Here is a 19281-nt window from a genome sequence, read left to right as displayed (position 1 = left end):
TGGGTATTTAAAAGAAGGGGTTTCCAGGCTAAGGTTGGTCCCCAAGATGACGGACTCTATCTCGCATATAAACTCCAGGAGCTCGCTCTGTGGGTTCATGTGACAAAGTAGCAGAGAGCAGTTACTCCAGCACGGCAGGCAGGATGTCTGGCGATTGAAAGCCAAGACATAATTCTATTTGTGAATAAAAAATGCCTTACTCATAGGAAGGAATGAGATGTGTCTGAAGCAGGTGTACTGGGATGAGAAAGTGAAAGGAGCAGCGTGTGTTTCACATGCTGACACTTGTAGTCCTCTATTGAATAAAAGAAGCCGTGTGTTTAAAACATACGTGCCTGTATGGACAACGAGAAAATATTAGAACAAACCACATGAAGCCCATATCAGTGTCTGGTACTGAGGAAGAAGGTCGGGTGCTAAGCAGAACGACTCAGTGCGAGTCAAATCTCCTTTTTTCTATTGGAATTATTTAGCATGTGCACATATGCATACATATACTTGTATCTCAGGGACAAAAGCAAGATTGGTTTTAAAGGTGAGGGGAAAATAAAGGTCCTTGTCGTCTCAAATTACATATGGCTGTCTCGGTGAGTGTAATAGCATCACTGCATTTACCATCTTTTCCTTGTGCTTTCTTGCTCCTTAGTGACCTGAAACTGCGTTATTTCTACAGTCATGAAAGTAAGCACCACGAAACATCCTGAAATACAATGAGGTGGAAACAGCTCTGCCTTAGATGACAATGTCGAAAACCATGTCTTCCATTCACACACATCATTCAAAATGCATGTCCTTAAGTAAAAATCATTTCTAAAGAAAGGCAAGAAAAACAGCAAAGGAAATTCAAATCAGAATTCTTTTAAAAAACCTCCTAAGTTTTTCAGATGAGACAAGGTTCTATTTTTAGTAGTCAAAGGACAACATGTTACCTCGGGTGTCATTGTGACAGCAACTTCTAATGCTCCCATCATCAAAAGAACCTGGTGACATCACCAGGAGGAGAAGGGCGGCAACAGGAGCGATCACTCAGTACCTCACTCGGGGTTTTGGTTTTTCTACCGTTCCTCTTTACATGATCAAAACTAAAGGTAAAGTGACGGTAAAGAAAGGAGGGCAGGAGGTTTTAGATCATCACGGTGAAGTCATAGCTGCCCCTGATTTCCAAGTGTGGGTCTAATTACACAGAACAGTTGTTGGCAGAGGTTTCTGTCCTGCCCTGTTCCCGCAGCCATTCAGTCCCAAAGAAACACACAGAGGTCTACATTATTATAAACTAGTTTGCCTAGTAGCTCAGGCTTCTTATTCATTATTCTTATATCTTAAACTAGCCCATTATTCTTGGCTATGTTAGCCATGTGGCTTGGTACCTTTATCAGTGAAGCCTTCTTGTATTGCTTCCTCTGTGGCTGGGTCACGACTCCATACTGACTCCCCTCTTCCCAGAATTCTTGTTGCCCCGCCTCTACTTCCTGCCTGATCACCCCACATATATTTCCTGCCAGGTCACCCCTCGTATACTTCCTGCCGGGTCACCCCTCATATACTTCCTGCCTGGTCACCCCTCATATACTTCCTGCCAGGTCACCCCTCATATACTTCTTCCTGCCTGGCTACCGGCCAATTAGCATTTACTTAAAATACAAGTAATAGGGTACAGACCATTGTCCCACAGCACCCCCTCCTTTTCTTAAAACTCTGAATCAAATCTTTCTTTAGCTTTTCTACTGACCATTATCCATAACAAACAATAATAGGTGGTATATCAATGTATTCCTGACTTTGGAGAATAATGTCATTACAGGCTCCTAGACAAGAAGTCACTTGGCTAAATGAGCCACAGTCTTTTACTTCACACAAACTTTGTCCCAACTGACCTTGAATTTAAATAGTGACCATTCCACATGGCTGTTGGCACTTCAAGTTGTGCCCAGGGTTATATTATCTACAAAAGAACTTTCCAACAGGAATGTAAGTCATGTTTGTCTCCTTGAATATTTGAGGGGATACATTATAAAGAGGTGAAAAGAAACAGATAAAACTTTAGTCAAATATTTTCTTCAACCCATATTTCTAAAATTTCATTTCAACTGTGATTAATATTTAAAAAAAAATCCCAAATCCCTGCCCCCTCTCTGTACTGTCTCTGTATAGCCCTGGCTATCCTGGCACTTATTATGCAGCCCAACCAGGCTGGCCTCAGACTCACAAGACCTTCCTTCCAGCTCTGCATCCCAAGTGTTTAAAGGTGTGTGTACACTACACATACCTTTTTGTTGTTCACACTCTACCTTTTAGTCCAGGAATGATTCACACACTCACTGCTCGTGTGACTGGTGGCTGTTCGTTAAAAGCTACACACCTAAAACTCTTTGTTCATCAAATAAATGTTTAAAAAATTAAGCCTTTGTGTTGCTCCAGTACCAAAAGGCAAGACCTACTCCTGAATGATGCGTGCCAAAGCCCAGTTTGCATACCCCGGCAGTACACACTTAGTGCATCAGTGAGGGCTCAGTGCCAATATTTAGACATTTCCTGCTTATGAGGACATACCTAGGAGACAGCGAATATATTGTGAGGTGATTAGTTCTGAGGTCTTTTGAACCTATTTTTTTTTTTTTGGCTTTACTATCTTTGTAATATACTTTGTTTGACAGTAATCAGGATTCAGACACTGAAGTTGGTGGCCAAATTTCTACAAATCCACTTATTGGAAGACACTAAAGAAACTTGGTTTGTTTGTTTGTTTGTTTGTTTTTTAACCTTTAACTGAAATCTCTTTTTCTTCTCTTTTTTTATTCTTTATTTTTTTAGGAGGGAATGAATTGTAAAAGAGAAATGCTGTCACTAATCTTGCTTGCTTTTTTGCTGGCGTTATCTAAATACCACCCCAGGTAAACATGAAACCCTGGTGCATCTTAGCCAATACATGATTGATATAGCTGACCTAAAATGCCGTGCTTTTACCCAGGGACGTTCAGGCACTCTCCAAGTTAACTTTAAGAGAAATCAGTTTTTCTTTGGTGAACATATCCATTAATTCTTCCATAATTTTTCAACTTTCAAGAGTATTGATCAACACCAGGCCATGGCAGCACATGACTTTAACCCCAGCACTCAGGAAGCAGAGACAGGTAGATCTCTGTGAATTCAAGGTCAGCCTGATCTACAGTGTGAGTTCAGGAAAGCAAGGCTACACAGAGGAACCCTGTCTCAAAAACCCAAAGAGAGGGGCTGGAGAGATGGCTTAGTGGTTAAGAGCACTGAGTACTCTTCCAGGGGTCCTGAGTTCAATTCCCAGAAACCACATGGTGGCTCACAACCATCTGTACTGAGATCTGGCGCCCTCCTCTAGCATGCGGGCATACACGAAGGCAGAATGTCATATACATAATAAATAATTTTAAAAAAAAAAAAACAAGAGAAAGAAAGAGACAGAGAGAGAGAGGAGAAAGAGGGGAGAGAGAAAGAGAGAAAGAGAAGAGAAAGAGGGGAGAGAGAAGGAGAGGAGGGGAAGGGAGGGGAGGGGAGAGAGGAGAGAGGAGGGAAGAGGGGAAGGGAGAGGGGAGGGGAGAGGGGAGGAGAGGGGAGGAGGGAAGAGGGGAAGGGAGAGGGGAGGGGAGAGGGGAAGGGAGAGGGGAGGGGAGAGGGGAGGAGAGGTGAGGAGGGGAGAGGGGAGGGGAGGGGAGGGGAGAGGAGAGAGGAGAGAGGAGAGAGGAGAGGAGAGGAAAAAGAACTGATCAAGTTCTTGGTGCTAGGAGGCCTTGTTCCAGCTGGTATAGAGCAGTAACCACAGTACCTTAAAGTCTCTTGCCTTAGGGGAGTGTTACAGTCTGGGTCACTGGGGTACTGCGTACTGGGTAATAACACCATAAAGAGATAAGGCAATGAAGGGCCTTTGGGAGCTCTGTCTGTTTTATTTTGTTTCATGTGTATGTGTGAGTGCCTGCACATAGTGGCATGGGAGGCCCGAAGAAATATCTAGATCCCCTTGCCACAGGAGTTACAGAAGGTTGTGAGCCACCAGGTCCTGGGAAAGTGCCCTTAACCGCTGGGCCAGCTCTCATCCTTTACTCTCAAGCCACTCGCTTATGGAAACATTCTCTGAGCTGGGCATGGTGGCGCACAACTTTAATCCCAGCACTCGAGGCAGGCAGATCTCTGTGAGTCTGAGGCCAGCTTGGTCTACAGAGCTAGTTCTAGGACAACTAGGGCCACACAGGAAAAACCCTGTCTTGAAAAACAAAAAGAAAAAAGAAAAAAAAAAAAAAAACAAAGACAAACCTACATACTCTGTTAACTTTACATTAGCTTGGAATTCAGTTCAGTCTCTGCATCTCTGTGAGTCTGCCTCCTCAGTCCGTTACACAGAAACACCTTTTACAGTGGCTGCTAGTTTAAATATTTTAAGAAAAAAAATCAAAGTTCTGATCATTGTGGATAAGACTAAAATAGCAGCTTGCTAGAGGAACAAGGTCGTACTAGAGAAATGTATAACATCCCCTCACACAGAAAAACGTAAATTCGCATCTCCTCCGGACCTACTGTCCATAGTTTAAGGGGCACAAGGATACCAAGGCTGTCTGGAAAGCAGCTGCATGAGGGAGAGGGATGTCTTTAAAGTCAACCCTATTGCTTTGGCACCCTAAGCTCCATTCATTTGCCCTCCAGAGTTATCGTTTAAATACAGTGAAAGTTGGGGCATTGGTGGGTGGGGAGAGGGACGCAGGGGGTGACAGAATACACCTTGCCGAGAGTAGAGTTTGTTAAGAAGAGGGTATTGGAAGGGGAGGTGGAGGGAGGGAAAGACACAGAGACAGAGAGGGAGAGAGGAAGGAGAGAGGGAGGCTGAGGCCTGCTGGCCTAGGTGGGAAGAAAGAGTTTAGGAGTGGGCGGAGCTTATCTCTTAAAGGGACCTTTGCACCTGTGTACAAATTGAGACCTGCTTGCCATACAAAGGGGTGACTGTGCCAGGTCCCCACGGGGTGCCAGGATACTAGCAGTTATTGTATTTCAACGAAGGAGATCACAGCCAGGCATCTAGTCTTAATGTTGTCCTTTTAAAGACAGTACTGCCCCACAAGCTACTAGCATGCCTGTGTTTGCTATGGATTTCATTTCTGCAACCTTAAGTCTGGCATAGAGTGCATGTTTAATGTGTACAAACAGGTGGGAGGAGGAATTTCAAATATAGAGGGCTTTTTCTTTTGCCATTTTCATTCTTTAGAAACATTTTTCCAATTTAAAACTAATTTGGCTTTTTTTTTTCCTTAAAGAGTAAAGGATCACCTGCAGAAGATGTACGTCTGCTGGTAAGTGTCTGTCTGCAACTATTCTAAGAACTGCGGAGGGAAAAGCAGTTTCTAGCGGAAATGCTCAACAGAGAAGAGCGCCTTTGCCACAGACTTAAATTTAAGCAACCCTGTCCAGTCCAGCATTTGCCTTTGGCTTCTCTAGAAGGTCACAGCACCCTGCTTGATTCCTACCATTCACGACCCTGTCAGAGCCCACGACTGGGAAGTCTACTCTCCCAAGGGTGGATTCCTTCTTATACCTTACAGGGTCTTTGCATATATGTCAAGGCTTGCAATTTTGTGTTTTTCTGAGGTCGCTGTGTGTGCAAAAGTGTCTGTGTCTAAATGTATTTCCTGTGCTTTTTCTTGGTTGGTTTTTCCTTTTGTCTGCTTGTCTTGTGCTATTCTGGTTTGTTTGTTTCTGCTTTATCTTATTATTATTGTTTAGGGGCCTGTTTGTTTTCTAAACAGAGACCAAAAGGGTGCCAATCCAGATGAGAGGGGACTTGGGGAGGAACTCAGAGGAGTTGGGGGACGGGAACTGTAATGAGAACATACTGTATGGGGGGGAAATCTATTTACTTTTTTGGGGTGTTTTTGGTTTGTTTGTTTGGTTGGCTTTGGTTTTTCCAGACAGGGTTTCTCTATGTATCTTGGAACTTGCTCTGTAGACCAGGGTGGACTTGAGCTCAGATATCTGCCTGCCTCTGCCTCCCAAGTGCTGAGATTGAAAGTGAACACCATCACTACCCTGCCTAAAATTTATTTGCAATAAAAGAAAAATAGAAAAAGTAATCTCAAGACCATGTTGCTTAAAAATATATTTAGTTAACTTGATATAAAATCAAAACAAAACAAAAACAAAACCAGACTTCTCTGTCAGACACATTTTACTGAATTTGGGCAAATCTAATGTGGATGTTGGAAGAGTGCCTTCCTGGAAAATCATATGATGAAATATCTCTGGCTAAAGAGGACTCTGAAAATAACAGGATGGTCTTTATGATCTTCTACTTTATTAGAGTAACTCTGGCTCACAGGCAGTCTCATAGAAATCACGTGTTTCTTTCTCCTGACCTTCATCCCATGAGTGCCAGTGGAAATGGGCGCTAAGACAAGGTGCATATACAGTTGTGCCTTTTTATCATGTGTAGAGATTCACACACCCACAGCATCAGTCAAGATACACCTCTCTCCCATCTCACGAATCTCCTGCTCCAGAGCCTGCTTAACCCCGGTCCCACTGCTAATCATTTTCCCGTCTCCAACAGTTTGTCATTTGGAGAGTTTTATGAAGGAGCCGCTCCTACAAAGTCAGGTAGGGTTCCTGGAAAAGGGCATCCTCGAGCCCAGAGGAAAGTCAGGGGAAAGGAACAGAAGACAGGATGAATCGGGAGGTCATCTGGTCATCAAACAGCCAAGAGCCCCGAGTTTATTTAGGAACTTGCTTATATGGAAAAGCAGAACAAAGCACAGCACAGTCAGTCAGTGTCTAACCACAGGACCATTCCTGTCCTTGAGCGAGCGGCCTCCTCTCCAACATGTGCTTTCTGCTCGGACGCAGCCTTGCTCTCTATCTTGAGGTTCCCGAGGTTTGTCTTCAGCAGTGTACTGTCTACTAGATGGAGTGTTCTTTTCTCACGGGCTAAATCAGAAGTCTCTCACAGCCCTCAGGGTTATTGGAAAAAGTAGAGCAAGCAAGCTTGAACTCAAATGACTTCTTTAAGTCAGAAATGACTCCAGATGGAAACTGAGTCACATGTGGGCTCCCACAGTTTTATAAACAGAATCACAAAAGACATGCTCTACTGATCAAAGCTTCTGTCACCCAGCATGGTGCCCTTGAAATCCAAGTGGGCTGTTTGCCAGCAGTCTACACCTGTTGACTGATACATATTTCCTACATGAACACATCAAAGTTTGTCAGAGACGTTTTAATTAACTAGCTCTTTTTCATAAGTAACTTGGAAAATATTGTGCCATTTCCTCTTGGCCTCTGTGGTTCCTAATGAGAAATTCACTTCCTGAATTTTTTTCTTCGCTAGGTGAAGGGTCATTTCTCTCTGCCTTCTTTCAAGATATTTTTCCTTAGTTTTCAGTTCAATTAGATTCTTTTTTTTAAAAATATTTATTTATTTATCATGTATACAATATTCTGTCTGTGTGTATGCCTGAAGGCCAGAAGAGGGCGCCAGACCTCTTTACAGATGGTTGTGAGCCACCATGTGGTTGCTGGGAATTGAACTCCGGACCTTTGGAAAAGCAGGCAATGCTCTTAACCACTGAGCCATCTCTCCAGCCCCCTCAATTAGATTCTTAAATCTGTTTCTCTTTTGCCGTACTTGGGGAGATTTCAGTCTTTTTTTTTTTTAATTACTATTGCTATGATGAAACACCGTGACCGAAAGTGACTTGAAGAGGTAAGGGTTTATTTGGCTCACACTTCGACATTACTGTTCATCCCTGAAGGATGTCAGGGCAGGAACTCAATCAGGGCAGGAACCTGGAGGAGCCAATGCAGAGGCCACTGAGGGAGCTACTTACTGGCTTGCCCCCCAGGGCTTACTCAGCTGGCTTTCTTTCTTTTTTTTTTTTTTTTTAATATTTATTTACTATGTATACAATATTCTGTCTGTATGTCTGCAGGCCAGAAGAGGGCACCAGACCTCATTACAGATGGCTGTGAGCCACCATGTGGTTGCTGGGAATTGAACTCAGGACCTTTGGAAGAGCAGCCAGTGCTCTTAACCTCTGAGCCATCTCTCCAGCCCTCAGCTGGCTTTCTTATAATGGTTCTGGCCGTTGTCAAGTTGACGGAAAACTCAGCGCCCCTCTTTTGGTTCCATCTCCCTTTCCTCTCCCCTTGAGACTTCAGTCACACAAGTGTTGCCTTTTGTTATGGCCCACTCCATCTCTTCACTTTTCTCTTTTGCTTTTAGTTTTTGTCTCTGTTGTTCAAGCTGAGTAATTTCTGTTACCCTGACTTAAAATTTGCTGGGTCTTTTCTTTGTCCTCTCCACCCTGTTGCTGAGCCCACCCTGCTGCTGAGCCCACCCACTGAGTGGTTTCTACCCCCCCCCACCCTGCTGCTGAGCCCTCCCACTGAGTGGTTTCTACCCCCCACCCTGCTGCTGAGCCCTCCCACTGAGTTGTCTCCATTTGATGCTATTGATAAGATTTCTTATTTGTTTCTTTGCACCAAACTGCTTTTGTCACATCAGAGAACTGACTCCTGAGTCTCTCTTTGTACCTAGGAATGATCTTTTGGAAGAACCTCAGCTCTCAGCCTGGTTTAATCCAAAGTAAGAACAAAACAATAATGAAATTCAATTTGAAGAAAATGCTATTCTGTTATCAAACTGTAGGTACTCGAAACACTAGCATCAAGTCTCATTTGTTTCTAAGACTTTTTACTTTTAAGATTTTTTTTATCTGTTTATAGTCTACTTTTCAAAAATAATGCTGTTGAGGAAGTTGTCATATTCAATCTCGCTTAACATTCCTGGTACTATTTGGGAGAAAACATCTTGAGGTACAACCAAAAGATGCCAATATTGACTCCTCTAAATTTTAATTTATTACCCCCATAATTAGCAAATTAATTATATAAATAAGTAGATTTCAACGTGACATTCCCTGTATGTATATATATTGTTTTGCTAGTGTCAATTCTCCCTACTACCCTCCTTTGGCATTTACACTCTGGGGAGACCATGATTCTCTTATAACGACTGTGTAATGTTATGTTTATATAGTATAAACATGTTTATAGAATGTTTGTAATGCATTTATGCATTTCACTGACATTCTGTGATATTTGCCATCTAGGGGCTATTATAGGCCAACAAATATGTGCATGTTAGCGTGCGTGCATGTGTGCGTGCGTGTGTACGTGTGTGCGTACACGCGTGTGTGCGGGTGTGTGCGCGTGCGTGCGCGTGCGTGTGTGTGTGCGTGTGTGTGCGTGTGTGTGTGTGATGGAAGAGTGTGGGTTTCTCACATGGAGTCACTCACTGTTTTAAAAGCTCAGAGCCTGGGAAGTTGGTTCTGTGCGGTTAAGTGGATGCTGCATACGCGTGAGGACCAGTGTTTGGCTCTCCAGCATTCGCACAAACATCGGGTGTTTATGGTGGCTAGCCTTTTGCCCCTGTGCTCAGAAAGTGAAGATGGGGATCCCCGGAGAAAGCTGGCTAGCTAATCTCACCTAATTGGTAAGCTCTAGATTCAAGTAAGAGACAGACTCAACACATAAGGTGGAGGTAGCTGAGGAAGACACCCTTGTCCATCTCTAGCCTCTACATGCACATACACAGACATACACCCACATACGTGTAAACATGCATACACATCACACACATACGAAAACAGAATAAGAACAGCTAACTAGGGGCTGCAGTGACAACCCAGCATTATCAGTGCTTCTTGCTCTTGCAGAGGCCTGGGACTGAGCCCCAGCACCTGCATGCTGCTCACAGCCACATGTAACTCCAGTTCCAGGGACCCATGCCCCTTTTTAGGGTTCTAAGCATGCATGTGTTACTCATATATACATGTAGACAAAACACTCACACTTAGAAAATAAAAATAAGTAACTAAAGGATACAAATTTAAATTTTGATTTAGGTTACCCAATGACGTTGAATTAATATACCGTTTATTTTCCAATCTATAGTGGGTGGAATGGGTAAATACTAATAACGTTTTACTTATTTTATGTATTTACTTAACATTAGTTTTGTAATATCAAATATTTCATTCTTGACTGTGTCCACACCCAGGCCTAGATGAGCAAGGGGAGGAGATCAGGGATTGCCAGAACTGTAGAAGAGGAGCTGTCCCAAGCAGTAATCACAGAGGGACATGGCTGTCCAAGAAAACCGGAAGATAGGGGACCTGGCCTCTCACCCTTTCTGCCTTCTGGTCCTTCATTGGTCCTCTCATTTGTAGAACCTACTAGAAGTCCCAGATCAAAGGACTCTGGGTAAATCAATCGCCTCCCAGAGCAGAGAAGGGATGAGGATGGATAAAAACCATAATAAATGGAAAACAGCTAGCACAAGCCTGTCCGTCTACAAACCGGTGTCGTTTCTCTCGTATGAAAAAGCTCATGTCCCCAAACAGGGTAAAGATAAAGTCCCACCGATTGCATCATCACAGGATGATGACAATGCAGTCTCATTAGTCATCACCAATGCTCATCCTACAAAGCAGCAGAGGAAGAGGAGCAGCCGTTAGGGAGACGGATAATAAACAGAAGCAGATGACAATCAGGCTTCCTCACCCTCTCCTGACAGCTGCTGCTCACTGTCCTGACGCCTCCTCTCCCGGCGACCCTGAGCCCTCGGTGGCGCAGCCATGTTGAGGTGCCACAGTTGCCCGTAGAATCATTAATTCTCACTGGATATGAGAATAGTAGAGAGAATCCCAGTGAAGTTCGCTGTGTTCTGTGGATGGCACTTATCCTTGCTGTCATTTTTGCAGTAGCAGTTTGTATTTCCTTGGTAATGAGGATTATTTGTTCAGTCAGGATATTAATGACATTTTTACCTCTTAACTCAACAGTTAAGAAAACTTGAAAACCTGTAAGTGGTTTTATAGGACCATGTCTTTATTCCCTGAAGAAGGGATTCCTTCCTTGTGAACTAGGATTTCCCAACCCATGGAATCTAAGATCATAAGTGCTACAAACATAGAGAGTCCACATTCTATAAATGAATTACCTACATAACCAAGAGGCAGACACTTTCCTATATCCACCTGCCCGCAAGGACTGTGCACTTCAGCTGTGGGAAACACGGCATTTGAAAGAACGGCTCACTCATCGAGAACATTCTAGGGGCAATACCTCAACCTCAGAGCGAAGTAGCTCTCAGCTTGCACTGAAAGGAAGACTTCCGTGTACTCTCCTACTCTCTGGTAGGCTACCTACTTCTGGACAGACAGACACAGTGCGGACAGAGGTTGTGATGGGAATGAGCCAACCATCACCACACTTCCCCACAAAATTCACTGCTAAAGGTTAGGAGATGTGTATGACGTCGGACACTCAGTGCCCGCCTCGTTGTCCTCACTACGGGGTGGCCACACTGTTTAACCATGCATTATCCCCGTTGCTGTGGCTGGGGCCCTCTGTGCACACATTCACTAAGGCAGCACCAGGGTTGACTAGCGCAGGTGTCTTGAGGGCATGCAGAGGACTCTTGTGTCGCTCACAAGCCACCAAGCTGCCTTGAACAGCACAGCTCTGGCCAGCAGCCTCTCCTCTCAAAGTTTTGTGTTTAAGGACTCTTAAATATGAAAGCTTCACCTTTTCCTCTTGGTTTATGTTTTGTTAAACAATGTCATCTTTTAAAATGTTAAGACGTCATTGTCATTTTAATTGTGTGTATGTGCACGCGCACGTGTGTGTGTGTGTGCATGTGAGTGTGCATACTTGCAGAAGAATAGAAGGCCTGTTGGATCCTCTGGAGATGGAGTTACAGGCAATCCTCAGCAGCTCCACATGGGTTCCAGTAACCAAATTTGAGTGTTCTGCAAGAGCAGGATACACTCTCAGCCCCTGAATTTGTGTGTGTGTGTGTGTGTGTGCGCGCACACACACACACACACACACACACACACACACACACACGCTCATAGGTAGGCATGTGTGTGTAGGCTAGTCAACCCTGGTGCTACCTTAGTGAATGTGTGCACAGAGTGGCCCCAGCCACAGGAATGGAGAGACACTGGATGTCCTCCTGTATCGTCATCCACCTTTTTGAGACAGGTTTTCTCACTGAACTTGGCTAGCCTGGCTAGCCCTTCCACCCTCAGGGTCCTCCTGACTCTCACCTCGCTGCTGGGTAAAGGCATGCACCATAATGCCCAGCTTAAAACACACACGCACACTACACATGAGCTTGCCTGCATGAGTTTATGTGTGCTCCTGGAACTGGAGCTACAGATGATTGGGAGCTACCATATGTGGGTGGTGGAAACTCATCCAGTGTCCCTCGGCAAGAGCAGCACTCTTGAGCCCTCCCTTCAGCCAGTGTCCAGTTCTCCGCATGGGTCCTGGGAGTTGAAATGCAGGACCTCGTGTTTGTACCACAAGACTTTCCCACTGAGCTACCACCCATGCTAAGCATGGGTCTTTAAGAAAATCTTCCCCTTTCATTCTAGATAATAATAATAATCTGATTTATTGAGAAAAACAATAATCTTGAAATCTTTTCATCTTCTCAAATGGGTTCTATTTACATATCCTATATAAATGGGTTATATTTATATATCCTATATAAATAAATACTTAAGGTAAAGAATCTTTAAAATAGTAGTGGTGTACTTTGGAAATGCCGTAGTAGAACACTTGCCTCGTATGCATGGAGTTCTAGGTTTAAACACCAACACTACCAAAAAACAAAATGAGATAGAACCAAAGATTAAAAAAAAAAACCGCAATGGACATGTGTAACCCATGTCCAGCACAGATGTTATCTGCATAGATGTCATACTTAACTCATGTCTCATCACTGTGACAAAAATGCCTTCAATCAGTTTTTTATTTGTTTTGCTTTGTTGTTCAAAGGAATCTCATGTAGCCTGCACTGGCCTCGAACTCACGACGTAGCTGAAGATGACCCTGAACTCCTGATCCCCTTGCCTCCATCTGCCAAGTGGTGATCTAACCCAAGCACATGCTAGGCAAGTACTCCAGTAGGTTAGTTTTAAAGTGTATTTTCAAGTTTGATCTGAATATAAGTGTATGCCTATAAATTTTTGGTATCAGAAGACTTAAAAATAACTATAAATAAATAAATAAATAAATAAATAAATAAATAAATAAGTTAAAATATCCTTAAAATGGTAGTGGTATCCTTTTAAAGAATTTTTTGTTATGGGATTTTTGTAACTATTATTAATATGCAAGTAAGGATTGGCAGATTGTATCTTTGTATAGTTTCTCACTGAACATGGAAGTCACCGAGGGCGAGGCTGGGTGATCCCCCTGTCTCTACCTCTAGGTGTGCACCATGCCCAGATTTTTTGACATAGGTTCTAGGGACCCACATCCAGGTCCTCATGCTTTCATGGCACTTCATGAGCCATCTCCCCAGATCCACAGGGGGATACTCTAGATCTTCCTGGGGGGAAGGGAAGGTGAAAACCAGGAGGTAAAAGCATAGTAGAAACTTTATAAGCATTAGCTATTATCACTCTCATCATTTCAGATGGGATTTTTGTTCTTTTTTGTTCAACAGAAAACGTCCTGATGTTATAGCAACAACTGGTTGGCTCGCTCCGGTCATATGGGAAGGAACTTACGATAGACAAGTTCTAGACAAGTATTATAAGCGACTGAACATTACCATAGGCTTGGCTGTCCTTGCTACTGGAAAGTACGCACTACTGGTATTTGCTCTTCCCATTTTGGAGAAATAAGGATGAGCAGCCGCAGACTGTCTCTATATTAAGCACTACTTCCTATGAACCTGGCATTACTGCTGACTGCCCTGTGTAGCTGTGGACAGTGGGTTTGTTGTCGCTGCTGTTTCTTCCCCATTAGCAACCCTCTTTCCTTTTCTTCATAACAAACTCTTTTCTCAGGTTCCCAAGCTTACTATATTTTCTTTCACTAACCCATGCAGCTGAAGGTGCAGGGACAACCTCTCTCTCTCTATCTTCTTGGTATCAATGACACACATCTGGTGAACTCCAGTAAAACTGTCTTTCTCTTCATTTTGCATAGCCTTACAAGACAGTACCTGAGACACTTCCTAAAATCTGCTGATAAGTACTTCATGGTTGGCTACAACGTTATTTTTTACATCTCCACTGATAACATCTATGATATACCTTACGTAGAGCTGGGTCCTCTTCGGTCATTTAAAACATTGAGGCTGCCTGATGAAGATTACAATCAAGACCATACTCTTCGAAGCATGAAGAACATGAGAGATAAAATCACACAGGACATCCAATATGAGGTCAACTTTCTCTTCACTATGGCTGTGAACCAAATCTTCAAAAAAGATTTTGGAGTTGAAACTCTGGGCAAATCTGTAGCTCAACTCCATTCATGGTGGTATTTAAAAAACCCCAGAGAGTTCCCGTATGAGAGAAGAGTTAAGTCAGCAGCTTTTATCCCCTTTGGGAAGGGAGACTTCTATTACCACAGTGCCATTATTGGTGGCACACCCAAGAATGTTCTAGCTTTCATCCAAGAGTATCTGAAGGGAATCACAGATGACAGCACAAAGAAACTTGACAGCACCTACGAAAGCCACCTAAACAAATATTTCTTAATCAATAAACCCACTAGGGTGTTATCTCCAGAGTACAACTGGAATCCAAAACTTAAAACTCCTCCTCAAATCAAGCGCATTAAGATAGCATGGCGACCATGAATCACTTGATGTTGTGTCATAGTTTATGAATTCACAAATAAATAACAAGAATCCGTCAAGTTTAAAACCTGGGACACTTACAAAATTGCATAATCTTCCAGAGTAAATTATCTGTCTTTGAAATTATAATTCTATTTCATCTGAGTAAAAATAAGTGGACAAGTATTACTTACATGATGTAATGTTTTATATATGTGCTATAAAAACCATGAGAATCATTTTTGGCGGTATAGACTTTTTTTTGAAAAAAAGATTTTTTTATGAAAAAATCATACATATGTCAAATAGATGCACATTAAGGAAGCTTGTCTTGTTGTTGCTGTTGTTGTGATGTGCATTCCTTATGGCTGATCTCTCCTTGGTTGGTATTCAGTCTGCCTAGGGTTGAGTAAACTCAGGTGAACTGAAGACATCCTACCGTGGATCTTGCTTCTATTGCTAGTGATTCTGAGTGTATTTTTTGAAATTTTTATATATTATTCTATGTATATGGATGTGTTGCCTGTGTGTACGTCTGTACGCTATGGGCCTGCCTAATGCCTTCTGAGGTCAAAAGAAGGCTTCGGGTTCCCTGAAACTACTTAACGGTCAGTGGTGAGCCGCCATGTGGGTCCTCTGACGGAGTGGTAAGTGCTCTAACCACTGAGCATCTTCAGCCTAGAGTTCATGGTTTTTAAAGATACAAAAGTGTGGTAGAATAAACTTTGCATGGTCCCCAAGGAGCCTATAGTCTAACAAACAGATAAGATTATCCATGAATATTTCTTTCACAAGTTAAAAAATTCATAAAAAGACATGACTAAAATGTTGTGACTCAGGAAGGGAGGAAGCCATCTCTGGGGACAGTGCTGTCATCTCGCCTGGGTCACGGTGCGGCTGTAGGCATGGGCAGTGCCGTCATCTTGTCATCTCGACTGCGTCACAGAACGGCTGTAGACATGAACAGTGCTGTCACGGTGTGGCTGTAGGCATAGGCAGTGCTGTCACGGTGCGGCTCTAGGCGTGGACAATGCCGTCATCTCGACTGCGTCAAGGTGCAGCTGTAGGCGTGGTCATGGTGCGGGTGTAGACATAGTGAGACACTATCTCATTATAGATTATGTTGGGTCCAAGGGTTGTATAATGATAATGGGATAGACCACCAAAGTCTATGAACCCAGAAGCAAGCTTTATTCCAGAAAGAAAAAAATCACAATGGGCACACAACGCTTATCAGCTATAGCTGTGACCACAGCCAGAGATCAGGCTTCTACAGCTGTTACCATGGGCTGGTTTGGGGCCTTCTCTTGTAAAATCATGCACCGGGTGTGGGCCAAAGAGTTTTTACAACCTTTAGGTCAGGCTTAAAGTCACATTGCATTTTAAGTTTTACAGCTTTTGGTTGAAGGACATTAGACTGTTAACTTAGCGTGTTTGCGAAAGCCTGTGGCTGACACAGCCACTTTTCACTGTCCCTGAAGGATGCAAGGCAGACAGTAGAGTCAGATAGGGGACAGTTAAAAATTAGGGGAAACAAGCAGAGGGTCCCATAGAGACAACAGTTAGATGCTAACCTTTGTCTGTGGTACCTGCCTGGCTGAGAAGCTGGGAGGCAGGAGACAATTGTTAAAAGTTTATCTCTGTCCACATGGCTGCCAGGATGTCTGCTCTTAAGGCAGAAAGAGTTTGTTAAAGGTTCACAGTGGCTGCCAGTTTTATTTATTTTTCTCCCAAAATGTGTTTGGGCTTACAACTCTATTTCTATGTTCCTGGACTGGGCCCTTTATTTCTATATTCTATTTCTGAACTCTTCATTTACAGTGGATTATTTGTATCTCCTTTTATGGGAGAGAAGGGGGGATTTTCTGCTATTTAAATGGGAATGTTAATGGAAATTGCTGGTGACTGAGGCAGGGAGAGCCATGATGGCCTGCAATGAGCCACTTCTTACATTGCATAATGTGCCGCCCTACACATTATGGGCTGGATGGGGTCAATGGCTTCCTAGCAAGAGAACAGGGCTTGCCCCACTAGGACTAACCTATAGAATACTGTGCCTTCTGCCTACCACAGACCTCCTGTTACCCTTGCCACAGCAAACCGCCATTTTGGAGAGGCCCTTGTGATGTGCTCACAGGCACTGTGTGGCCCACGGGCACTGATTGACGCAGTGAAGCCATCCCAGAGCAGAGTACTTACCACACCCCACCTAGCAGGACCAGGCAGCCTCCACAGTAGCAGGTAAACGGAGCAGAGCCCAGTTGCTCGTAGGCTTCAATCTCCCAAACAGGCCAAGAACTAGATACCCGTATATATGTTATGTTGGTAAACTGTCACGTGCTGTTTGATTTCACAGAGAAGCCAGCTCTGGAAGTGGGGTTGGCCCCTCTGTAGGGTAAAAAAAGGCCGAGGAAAACTACTCTGACCCTGACTTGACCCCCAAGACCAGAGCCAAGTAAAGAATACCCGGACTCTGCCTTGGCCCCAAGGCCAGGGCAAAGGATTTGAAATCCCACCAATCCCCGAGCTTGCCCCAGTGTCAGGAAACAGAATCCCACCAATCCCTGAGATCCCTCAACATGAAATCCCACCAATCCCTGAGCTTGCCCCCCCCCCAAATCAGGCCACAAAACCCCACCAATCCCAAGCTACCCTGAGAAAGCCCCTCCCCTAAGGAACCCTATATAAGCTCTGTACCCTGTTTCGTTTCCTAAACCCTAGAGACAGCTACCCTCCTTGATTTTTTCCCCTTGCAGTAAATCTCTTGAGTGAGGTTTGTTGTGCACTGGGAAGCTTCCCCAGAGCAGTTCCCAGCTGTAACGGCTTTAGCAGGACTGTAGCAATGAGGAAATTTCCCCTGTAGGAACGGAGCTGTAACACTTTCCTGGGTAACGATCCCCTGCCAAAGCAGAACTGTTACACTTGCATCGGGACACCTTTCCCTGGAGCAGAGCTGCAATGCTTACAGTGGCTTTGTGGCAGTCCTTGACTCCTGGCCTCCATCAGAGCTCCAACACTTACATTTGGTATTGTGTCTCCGATAGGCTCTCCTAGTGCCTGCATTTCCCCTCGGGGTCTGAGCCGCACTGGGATCCCATCACTCATCTCCAGTCCACCTACAACAGACTCAATTTTCAGCTCACCAATCACTCAGCACCCTGTCCACCAACAGCACCTAGGTAAGCTTCCCCTTTGGATGTTGTAAATGCTTCCCTGAATCTGAGGAAATGACCGTTGAGTGTCCAGCACCCCTCTGGTACTCTTGGAGGTGGAGACAGCCCCAGGTACAGTCTTTAAGTCTACAGCTGGCCCTCTTCACCTGACTCCACCTCACCACCCTTGGGAGCTGCAATCCTGCAATCCTTAGGTCCGACTGGTCTATTGTGCCCCTTCCTACCCTCTTCTGTCTTTTCTCTGGAGCTTCCTGTAATCCCACAACTCCTCTAAGCCATTCCCAATCCTTTCTCATGGATGAAACCCTTCCTCCAAGAGCTCGGTTTTTATCTTTGCATTCTGACCTCTACGAGAGCCCTGCTTGAACATCCGCAGTCAGTGTCTGCTGGATGTTTGTGAGCCACCACTTGGATGAGGTTATCTGCCGCTGTTTGTTCTTTTTCTTGGAAGTCTTACCCGAGGGGAACTTTGACTCTGCCAGACTCTCTCGGGAACTGCATCTGGCTGCCTTAACAGGGTTTCCCAGTTGATTTCTGCTGCATGAATTTTGAGAACCCAATTTGATGGTGTTTTCCTATCAATCCATCCACCCTTGATATGTATTGTTTTATTTTGCGGATTTTTATGTACTTAATAAACTAATGCTTCAAGACCAAAAGTATGACTGTGGTAGCTAGTTCTCCAAATCATATAAAAGAATACATATTAGCAAGTAATCTCTAATGAGATGTAACCAAAAGTATGGACACACACACATATACACACATGTGCACACACACATACACACACACAACTGAAGATGGACACTATAAAGTAATCCCATGTTGTCTCAGAATTGAGTATAATAAAGGGTTATTTATTCAGGGATAGACTCACAGATCACAGTCCTCTGTAGGAACCAAATCCAGCAGCAGCAGCAGCAGAGAGAGAGAGAAAAAGAGAGAGAGAGAGAGAGAGAGAGAGAGAGAGAGAGAGAGAGAGAGAGAGAGAGCAAACTTTACGGCTGCATTTATGGCATAAGAGACCATGCCCAAGTGAGCGGGTATATTACATGCTATTGGCTGAAGGAGTTCCCACAGCACCTCCCCCTTTTGTCTAAATAAGAGAGTTCTAAGTCTAATACAAAACTATATACAATAAGAACAAATATCAAATATAAAAATTAGAATTATAACCAGCATAAACAATATCAAGCAAGAAACAAATACTAAATATTTCAATAATTACCCTATTCTAAGGAGTCTAAGCCTTGTATTAGAAATAGCTTGGCCAAGTCATGAGAGGAAAGTAATTACGACTATCTAGTATTAAAGCCCATTGAAGACCTGAAAAGGGAAATAATATTGAGTAAAAGGAAGTGCAATCAAGCAACTTCCAAAAATGTGCAACAAATGACAGAAACAACTGGCTACCTAGGCAACCACCCAAAGTCTCATTTGCAACATTGG

The 19281-nt window shown here is 43.8% G+C and overlaps 1 protein-coding gene across 1 annotated transcript; it reads left to right on the top strand.

The window, feature by feature from the left end:
* The first annotated feature begins 5295 nt into the window (after positions 1 to 5295).
* Positions 5296 to 14680, top strand: LOC126491262 (N-acetyllactosaminide alpha-1,3-galactosyltransferase-like 1). The gene is made up of 4 exons (XM_050126822.1): positions 5296 to 5309; positions 8546 to 8593; positions 13535 to 13672; positions 14023 to 14680. Exons 1-4 carry the CDS (start codon positions 5296 to 5298, stop codon positions 14678 to 14680), a joined length of 858 nt encoding a protein of 285 aa, XP_049982779.1.
* The last annotated feature ends 4601 nt before the right edge of the window (positions 14681 to 19281 follow it).

This window comes from Alexandromys fortis, unplaced genomic scaffold (genome assembly GCF_014885135.2).
Source record: "Alexandromys fortis isolate MF-2015 unplaced genomic scaffold, M_Fortis_MF-2015_v1.1 scaffold_268, whole genome shotgun sequence".
In the NCBI taxonomy this organism is placed as follows: domain Eukaryota; kingdom Metazoa; phylum Chordata; class Mammalia; order Rodentia; family Cricetidae; genus Alexandromys; species Alexandromys fortis.
This window is presented reverse-complemented; position numbering and strand designations above follow the sequence as displayed.

What these genes read in the sequence shown, in the direction of transcription:
- LOC126491262 (XM_050126822.1), top strand. An exon ending in TCAGCCTGGTTTAATCCAAA is followed by an intron (nt 8,594 to 13,534) that starts GTAAGAACAAAA and finishes TTTGTTCAACAG; the next exon opens with AAAACGTCCTGATGTTATAG. An exon ending in GCTGTCCTTGCTACTGGAAA is followed by an intron (nt 13,673 to 14,022) that starts GTACGCACTACT and finishes CATTTTGCATAG; the next exon opens with CCTTACAAGACAGTACCTGA.